The sequence below is a fragment of the Danio aesculapii genome, chromosome 9 (genome assembly GCF_903798145.1).
Source record: "Danio aesculapii chromosome 9, fDanAes4.1, whole genome shotgun sequence".
Lineage (NCBI taxonomy): Eukaryota > Metazoa > Chordata > Actinopteri > Cypriniformes > Danionidae > Danio > Danio aesculapii.
In genome coordinates, this window is record NC_079443.1 from 9,329,865 (window position 1) to 9,339,268 (window position 9,404).

At 35.8% G+C, this 9,404-nt stretch overlaps 2 protein-coding genes across 2 annotated transcripts in view; one reads left to right on the plus strand and one right to left on the minus strand.

Annotated features, from left to right (window-relative positions):
• The first annotated feature begins 903 nt into the window (after positions 1-903).
• On the plus strand, positions 904-3,701 carry LOC130234951 (probable serine/threonine-protein kinase samkC). The gene is made up of 2 exons (XM_056465303.1): positions 904-1,570; positions 1,984-3,701. The coding sequence occupies exons 1-2, from the start codon at positions 1,076-1,078 to the stop codon at positions 2,989-2,991; spliced, it is 1,503 nt and encodes a 500-aa protein (XP_056321278.1). The 5' UTR covers positions 904-1,075; the 3' UTR covers positions 2,992-3,701.
• Positions 3,702-5,543: 1,842 nt separating this feature from the next.
• ttf2 (transcription termination factor, RNA polymerase II) overlaps positions 5,544-9,404 on the minus strand; it is a 19,690-nt gene continuing 15,829 nt past the window's right edge. The window contains 4 exon segments of the mRNA XM_056465336.1: positions 5,544-5,928; positions 7,070-7,144; positions 7,420-7,502; positions 7,635-7,788. Coding sequence (XP_056321311.1) covers positions 5,784-5,928; positions 7,070-7,144; positions 7,420-7,502; positions 7,635-7,788 — 457 coding nt within the window. The 3' untranslated portion in view covers positions 5,544-5,783.

The window sequence follows — 9,404 nt, forward strand, 5'->3', positions numbered from 1 at the left end:
AAAAAAGTACAGACCTTTTAACTACAAATGGTTGACTTCCAACTGCGATGCATGCTCACGAGATTGGGTTATTGATCACCTCCCTGACTAAGGCCCTTCTCCCCGATCACTCAGCTTAGATGGCTAGGAAGAGTCCTGGTGGTTCCAAACATCTTCCACTTACAGATGATAGTAGCCACTGTGCTCATTGGAACTTTCAGAGCAGCAGATTTTTTTCTGTAACCTTCCCCAGCCTTGTGCCTCAAGACAAATTCTGTCTCGGAGATCTAGAGACTATTCCTCTGTCGTCATGCTTGGTTAGTGTTTTGACATGCACTGTCAACCCTGGGACCGGATATAGACAGGTGTATGCCTTTTCAAATCATGTCTAATCAACTGAATTTGCCACAGGTGAACTCCAATTAAGCTGCTGAAACATCCCAAGAATGATCAGTGGAATCAGAATGTACCTGAGCTCAATTTAGAACTTTACGTCAAAGGCTGTGAATACTTAAGTACATGTGATTTTTCAGGTTTTATTTTTAATACATTTGCAACAATTTAAAAAAAATCTTTTTTTCACATTGTCATTATGGTATATTGTGTGTAGAATTTTGAGGAAATAAATGAATTTAATCCATTTTGGAATAAGACTGTAACACAAATAATGTGGAAAAAGTGAAGCACTATGAATACTTTTCAGATACACTGTATCCTTAAAAGTTTAAACACTAGAAATTGTGAACTACATGCAGAATTTAAGACTCCATCACTGTAATTGAGATTGTTTGGGTAATGTTCTCTCTCTCTCTCTCTCTCTCTCTCTCTCTCTCTCTCTCTCTCTCTCTATATATATATATATATATATATATATATATTTCTCACTCACTCATACACTCACTTAAGGGGAGGAGACAATACCATTCAACCTTGATAAACCTGAAGCCTGGTATCATAACCTTTCCTTACATAGATTTTGAGTTTCCACTCTGATGTCATTCTGACATTTTAGAAAGGAGAAAACTGAAAGCAGACAATTTGAACCTAACTTTTGTAGTAACCTCAAACTAGTCTTGACCTGCAAGGATCTGTCAGAATGCCGCATGATCATCAAATCTTTGAATCTGGCTTGATGAAGAATCTGGTCGCTCCTGGAAATGCATTTGCACTCGCTTTCATATTTCTTATTTTTCAGTACTCCTTCAGACTGGACTTCCAATGTCCATGCAATGCTTATAACAACACGGCTTTCTGTATATTGTATGCTGCTCTTCCATTCTGCGGACTTTGGCTTATACTGACTTTGACTACTAAAACAAGTAGAATAATGTGTGCACAGTGTTGTACTTGCTCCGGTCCACAACGTTCATGGAGATGCTGCTGTAGGATTACCTGTACACAGATTTTCAGAAATGTTGTACTTTCTGCATTATGGATTGTAACGGTTTTGATTGATGGTGATGCTTTGGTTTGCTGGATACTAACAGAAGGAAATGTAACACATTGGCATGATCAAATTCCTTGTAAAGAGACGGAAAAGCTTACTGCTGAAGAGTCTCAGAATATTAGACATTACCAGGCACTATCACAGGTAAGTTTTTATTTATTTATTTATTTTTATTTTTTTATGTTTCTAATATTTAATTTGACAATCACAATTTTTTTTTCATTATTAAATGTGAATGAAGAATATTAGCAACTTTTATTTTTGAAGTCTAAATGAATTTCATGCATATCAGTATGCAATTTTACATTTAACTTTTCACTGTCTTCAATGTGTGATAAGAATGAAAAAATGAATTTGTTGCAAATATAGGGGTTTTCACTTGTACTGTAAAGTGGGGCAAGTTTTAAAACATTTACTATAATGTTGGATCATACAAAAAAACAATTTTCATCATGTATTGTAATCCACTTTAAAATATTGATACATGTGAAAATTTAGAAATTGATATTCTACTTAATATACATAATACTTCATGTTGATATTGTTTTTTCCCCCAGGTAGCTGGCCTGTCAGTTCTCTTTATTTTCCCACTGATTTGGTTTTTAGTTTCCATAATTTATCAGTGTTCTAAAACACCATACAAATCTTTATTTGAAGATATTTACGAAGAGGAGACAATGAGGTGCATCGAAATAGAAATGCAAGAGATGATAAAAACAAAAACTAAAGAAGACTGTAGAACATATTTAAATGCAATTAATAATAGTAACATGGACTGGAAGAAACTGACCGAAGAACTTATTCAACTAATTACAAAACAGAATCCACTAATCCAGAATCCTGACCCAAACCAGAATCCTCTCAATCAGAATCCTCCTCAGCCAAACCAGGATCCTCTGAATCAAAATCCTCCACCAAACCGGAATCCTCTTCCACCTAACCAGAATCTTCCTCTGCCAAACCAGAACCCTCTGAATCAAAATCCTTCTCCGCCAAACGGGAATCCTCCTCCACCAAACCAGAACCCTCTGAATCAAAATCCTTATCCGCCAGACCGGAATCCTCTTAATCAAAAATCCCCCTCTATTCAACCAGAATCCTCCAACACCAAGCCAGAATCTTCTTCCGCCAAACCAGAATCCTCCTCTTCCAAACAGAAATCCTCCTCCGCCAAACCTGAACCCTCTGAATCCAAATCCTCCTCCGCCAAACCTGAACCCTCTGAATCCAAATCCTCCTCCGCCAAACCGGAATCCTTTGAATCAAAATCCCCCTCTATTCAACCAGCATCCTCCTCCACCAAGCCAGAATCTTCTTCCGCCAAACCAGAATCCTCCTCTTCCAAACCTAAATCCTCCTCCGCCAAACCAGAACCCTCTGAATCAAAATCCTCCTCTGCCAAACCGGAATCCTCTGAATCAAAATCCCCCTCCATTCAACCAGAATCCTCCTCCACCAAGCCAGAATCTTCTTCCGCCAAACCAGAATCCTCCACCTCCAAACCGAAATCCTCTTCCACCAAACCAGAACCCTCTGAATCAAAATCCTCCTCCGCCAAACCATAATCCTCTAAATCAAAATCCCCCTCCTCCATTCAACCAGAATCCTCCTCCATCAAGCCAGAATCTTCTTCCGCCAAACCAGAATCCTCCTCCTCCAAACTGAAATCCTCCTCTGCCAAACCGGAATCCTCTGAATCAAAATCCCCCTCCATTCAACCAGAATCCTCCTCCGCTAAATCCTAATCCTGCTCCACAAAACCAAAATCCTCCTCTGCTAAATCATTAAATGACATGCATCCCCTCAACAAACAATGGAATACAAATTAAATGTATTACTTGTTTTTCCTAACAAATAAAATGTCAACATTTTGTAAGACAAATGCAACCTGAACTACAGACCTAAACAGTGTTTTATTTTGTGGTTTAGCTGAAGAGGATTCTGAATGAGCTATATGGGCTACTGAGCAGCTGTTATGATGTGACAAATTTAAGGAATTGTGTTTAGTGTTTGAAGATTTGGGTTATTAGTATAAATCTGGGTATTATTAGGTTAGGTCAAGTACATCAGCCACGTTCTGGCTACATTTGCATGCTGTAATTTGGAACAGTTTCAACATACTGCATAAATGTTTTTTACTGTCATGCTTTTCATAAAAACTTGTTTGAAGACATAATGAGTGTCATTTTAGAGTTTTACAAAAAACAAATAAATGCTTTTGAATTTTCTGAAATATAAGTGGTGCTTTCTCAGGTTTGCGGGCAATGTGGGTGGGTCAATGTTGTGTTCAGACATCATGATGAAACAGCCAAAGATCTGAATATATAATAAATAATAATAAATTCATTTATTCATTTTCTTTTCGGCTTAGTCCCTTTATTATTCTAGGGATTGCCTTGCCACAACGAAATGAACCACCAACTTATCCAGCATTTGTTTTATGCAGCGTATGCCCTTCCAGCTGCCACCCGTCATTGGGAAACATCCATACACTCTTTTTCTCTCACACACACACACACACACACACACACACACACACACACACACACACACACACACACACACACACACACACACACACACACACACAATGGCCAATTTAGCTTATCCAATTCACCTATACCACATCTTTGGACTTGTGCGAGAAACCAGAGCACCCGGAGGAAACCCACACAAACATAGGGAGAACATGCAAACTCCACACAGAAACAGCAACTGACCCAGCCGGGGCTCGAAATAGCAACCTTCTTGCTGTGAGGCGATTGTGCTACCCACTGCGCCACCATGCTGCCCTATAATGATATAAAAAAAAATATATATATATATATATATATTAAAAAAAAAAATATATATATATATATATATATATATATATATATATATATATATATATATATATATATATATAGTGCTCAGCTGAAAATGAAAGCACTTTTTTGATCCATTTCTCATTGAATATGGGTAATATATTCATTTACTTATTTTCTTTTTTTAGTTTTACGCAGAGAATGCTCTTCCAGCCGCAACCCAACTCCAGGAAACACCTATACACTCTTACATGCACACACACATTACGGCCTATTTAGCTTGTTCAATTAACCTATAACACGTCTTTAGACTGTGTGGGAAACCGGAACACAGCGAGAACATGCAAACTCCACACAGAAATGCCAACTGACCCAGCTAGGCTCGAACCAGCGACTTTCTTGCTGTGAGGCGATCGTGTGCCACCATGCTGCTCCTGGGTAATATATATATTGGTGCATTTGAAGAAAACAGATTTATTGAACAAATATATTTATTAAATAATATTTTAGTCACAGAACATCTTTAGAAATAGAAAGATAATGCATTTAAATTCAAGCAAAATATTGGAAAAAAATTACAAATTGAGAATTTTCAACAAAATTGTATATATTTTTTCTTTCTCTTGATTTTTGCTATTTTTGAAAATATTTGATTTATCATTTTTCCCAAACATAAGTTTGGGCTACAAATTTTTTAACCATTATTGTAAGTTATTTTGTTAAACATAATATTGTAAAGTTTGCTTTAGAAAATTTTAGAAAGCTTCCTTTGCTGAGTGCTGTATAAATTTAAGTGTTGTGAAAAGGAATGGAATTTGAGGTTGTAGAAAAATAGAATAACCAAAATAAAATACTCTAACAGAAGTTTTTGTTTTTGAAAGAGTTTATAAAACACAAATTAATTAAACCCTTGACAGTTTTAAATTATGTCTTGCATGCATCTGTGTGACAAAATAGATCTTTCATTTAGGATGTTAAGGATGTTTCACAGCCATCAAATAAAATTATTTGTATGAGATAATTTGAATTAAATAACATATATAGCTCAAGTTTCTGTAAACAATAATATTGATTAAAATGTGGCATATATGACACTTTAGCCCATGTAACGTAGTTGCATATAGCATGGGATTTGGAAGATTTATGCAACCTTTCACACAAAGCAGATAACTATCTGATTAAAGAAACAGAGGAAGTGACCAGGTGTAACCATGCCCTTAAATTGAGCAAGATCAATGTGGAAGCCAAATAAGCCAAATAATGGGTTTGAGAACAACTTGTACATCAGGGAAAATAAAAGATACTAAAGGTTGCATGCGAGGAGACAACAGTGACACTTTCTATTTATTTAGTATGAACATTCAACATATTTTCTTTTCATGCCATTTTCAATGTAATACAATAGAGAAAGAGAGAGAGAGAGAGAGAGAGAGAGAGAGAGAGAGAGAGAGAGAGAGAGAGAGAGAGAGAGAGAGAGAGAGAGAGAGAGAGAGAGAGAGCGCAAAACAATGACTACAGACTAATAAGTCCTTGCTGAAATAAAATGCACATCACACACCAAAGATGACCCTGAGATCTGCCAGAGACAGTTTAGTGAATGAGGATCCAGTTCCAGACAAGACTTTCTGAGCCAGCTCTTTCTTCTTCTCCTGGAGAGAAGAGATCTTGTCTTCCACTGTACTGTCACACACAAACCTGTGAAGAGATTGACCCATGATGCCATGCAATCAATCTGTCAACTTGATTTCTCACTTCTAGACTAGTAGGATTCCGCTTGTTTTCTGCTTTTCTCTGTGATCTTCTGAAGGGATCCATCTTAGTCCCTATTATATTTTTATTTTATATGCTACTGTACCTCTGGGCACAATTTTTAGAAAACAAAAAAAAATCTATTCACTTTTAAAAAAATAACACTGCCCATAGATTACTCTCTCTACCTGCTTAAATGACGTCAACATTTTTTATTCTTAATTGAAGAAAAAGTTACTTGTTTTTAGTCTATCAGAAAATATGAAAGGCTTTAATTTTAACCTAGGACCTTTATCATATTTTAAGTTCTCGCAGGTATGGAATCTGGGTGTTCTTTTAGATGACTTGCAAAACTGTCAAATTTAAGATTTCAACAAATCTCCACTGTGATTAACAAATTTTCATTAGCTCAGTACACTTGCAAAAATTAAACACTTTCACACAGACAAGCCCTTGGAGATGGCCGTACACGCTTTTATCAAATCACATTTTGATTACTGCAACTCTTTGTAGTAATAGCATCTGCAAGACACTTCATTTGCTGCCTGTTCATTGTAGAATACATTTTAAAATTCTATTATTTGTGCTTAAATCGCTGCACTGTCAAGCACATACCTATATATCCGAACTGCTGCATCACTATACCCTCCACAAGAAGTCTAAAATCTTGTGACCAGAACCTTCTGTTAATCCCACACTCCAGACTCGCGTATAGAGGTGATCGTGTATTCTCGTTGAGCCCACTTGTTTTCCTTGGCCTACTAGAATCTAATTAGCCTGTTTTCATGCCTTTTTTTTTGTTTCTTTTTTTTTTTCTCTATCACTCTTTTGTAGCTCTAGTTATGATGCTGTAAAGCACTTTGTTCAATCTTGCGGCTGTTTTACACATGCTATATACACAAAGCAAAGTTGAAGTAAACCTCAACTTGATTTTTATATGCTGCAAATTTTCCTTAACATAAAACTATGCAACATGCTATATTAAATTTGGTATTTCTATCTCTTGTTTCTCATGCAACACTTCAAAATGCACATTAACACAGGCTGATGGAAAACCCAGCTCATTACTGCAGCATCAGCTCCTCACCTGTGAATTGTAACATCTTTAGATTGTCCGACCCTATAAATCCGATCACAGGCCTGATCCTCTAGTGCTGGATTCCTGTCAATAAATGCCCAGTTAATATAAACATTCATGTAGTCTCTTTGAAGCACTGCACTTTATTATCAGTTTGTAGTATGAACCAAAGTTTTTTTTTTTTTAATGACTGTTCATTTAGTTTAGTTATAAAACCAATGGCATAACCACCATTCAAACATTTAAACAAGTGACAGTAATTGCTAACATTAAGTTCTTCTGTGTAATACTAAAATTGGTGTTTTAAAATGTTCATTAAGCATCTTTCTGATGTCTTGAGGATTTGTGAAGCATCTCACCAATGCATGTCGATGAGAAACAGATGATTTCCTCCAATCAGATTGATTCCAACACCTCCAGCACACAGAGACACCAGCATCACCTACAGCATAAATAATAATTGGTAATATTAGCGATTGATCCCTTTAGCCATCGGTGTGATTAAAGCCATTCAGCAAATCAGACAATAAGTCAAATGTTTGACCTTCAGAATGCAAAGGAATAAGCCACACACCTGAGGTCCTTTAGGGTTTGTGTTGAACTCCTCTACTAGGTCCATTCTGCGTTTGGGGTTGACGGTGCCATCAATTACTGCAAACTTCAGACCCATTTTCTCCAAGTGAACGGCAACAATTTTCAGCATGCTGGTCCACTGAGACACAATCACACTGGCAAACAAGAATTTACAAACTCACCTTAGGAACCTCATACATGGTTGAAGTAAGACTCAAACTGACTGAAATAATGATAGACCAGACATGTATCAGATTTAGCATACAAAAGATTTTATTACTGGTTTGGTTTGGTTTCTAGTCCAAATATCAAAAGAAATAATCAAAAGAAAACGGAAGAATATTAAAACTAAAATGTCTATGTTTTATGATAAGTTTAATATTTCAATTTGTCTCCATTTTGAAAACAAATGTAACCAGAACAGAACTTCACATTAAATAAATTAGGAGCTGTTTTGATGTGAATAATTTATGGAATAGTGTTTAGTATTTTGCAGTTTGTGATATTTGCATATATTGACTTTATTGTTTTATTGCATGCTACATTATAATCACCTGCTTGACCATATACAGTGGGGGATAAGTATTGAACACATAATGTTTTTTTTTCTAACAGAGGAGTTGACAGGGAATTGAATCAGATTTTAGTAAAAACTCAAACAATACAAATATAACAATAAAACTAAACCAAAACAAAAAAAAATCTATGTATTGACACAAGGTGTAAGTGAAGTTAAATCTATTTAATACTTTATAGAAAAGTTTTTTTTTGGTGCTGACAGCTTAAAGAAAACTCTCATATGCAAAATGAAGTCACATGCATTGCTCAGGTGCGATTTTTTTTTCACAGACTTCAACAGCGTGTCAAAATCTTGATGGTTTTGTGGTTCTCGTTTATCAAATTAGATCTTATTTTGCATTTTCTATCAGATTTCAAGTCAGGTGATTGTCTGACCTATTCTACAGCTTGATTTTCTTTCTCTGAAGGCATTTGAGTTTCCTTGGCTGTTTTTTGGATCATTGTCTTGCTGAAATGTCCACCTTGGTTTTATCTTCATCTTCCTAATAATGTAGATGTTGGACTGAAGCAGTTAATATTCATTTACAATGAGGAAGGGCAGAGGGTTGCTGTAGAACTACGAGAAATAAGAAATTTCAGCTGCTGTCTGGGCTTTCACTGCCTTTCTACACCTCCCTTTCTTCATGTGTTTAATACGTTTTCCCTGCGGCATTTCATTTCATTACACATTACTTAATTTGTAAACTAATTAGTTTTGTTTTCTTTGCATATATGGATTTCTTTGGTTGTTACCAACATCATGGTGATTTTTTCAAGTCAACAGCACTTTTAGAAATATGTTTTCTGAGGAAAACGGCGATGTATGCGCTATTTTAGAGCATTAGAAGCATAAACAAATTCCCTTGAATTTTCAGAAAAATAAGAAGTGCTTCATATGTAAACCAAACTAAAATTACTCAAAAGAGCCCAAAATAATAATATTGTGAAAATCTCCACACAATTGCATGATATACAACTGCTGGCTAATTGTTATTGGACACTCTGGATCTGAGCACACTACACTGATGATCTTGTTTTCCATTATCATTTTAAAATCCAACCACAGTAAACTAGATTTCAGTTTTGTGTGGGATAGTGTAGAAGCCAACTGGATTGATCACTTTTAACTGACAGGAATATTTGTATCATTAGTCGTATAATAGAGGCACACAATGAAATATGACCACTCCTTAACCAGGAATTTAGTTGTTGT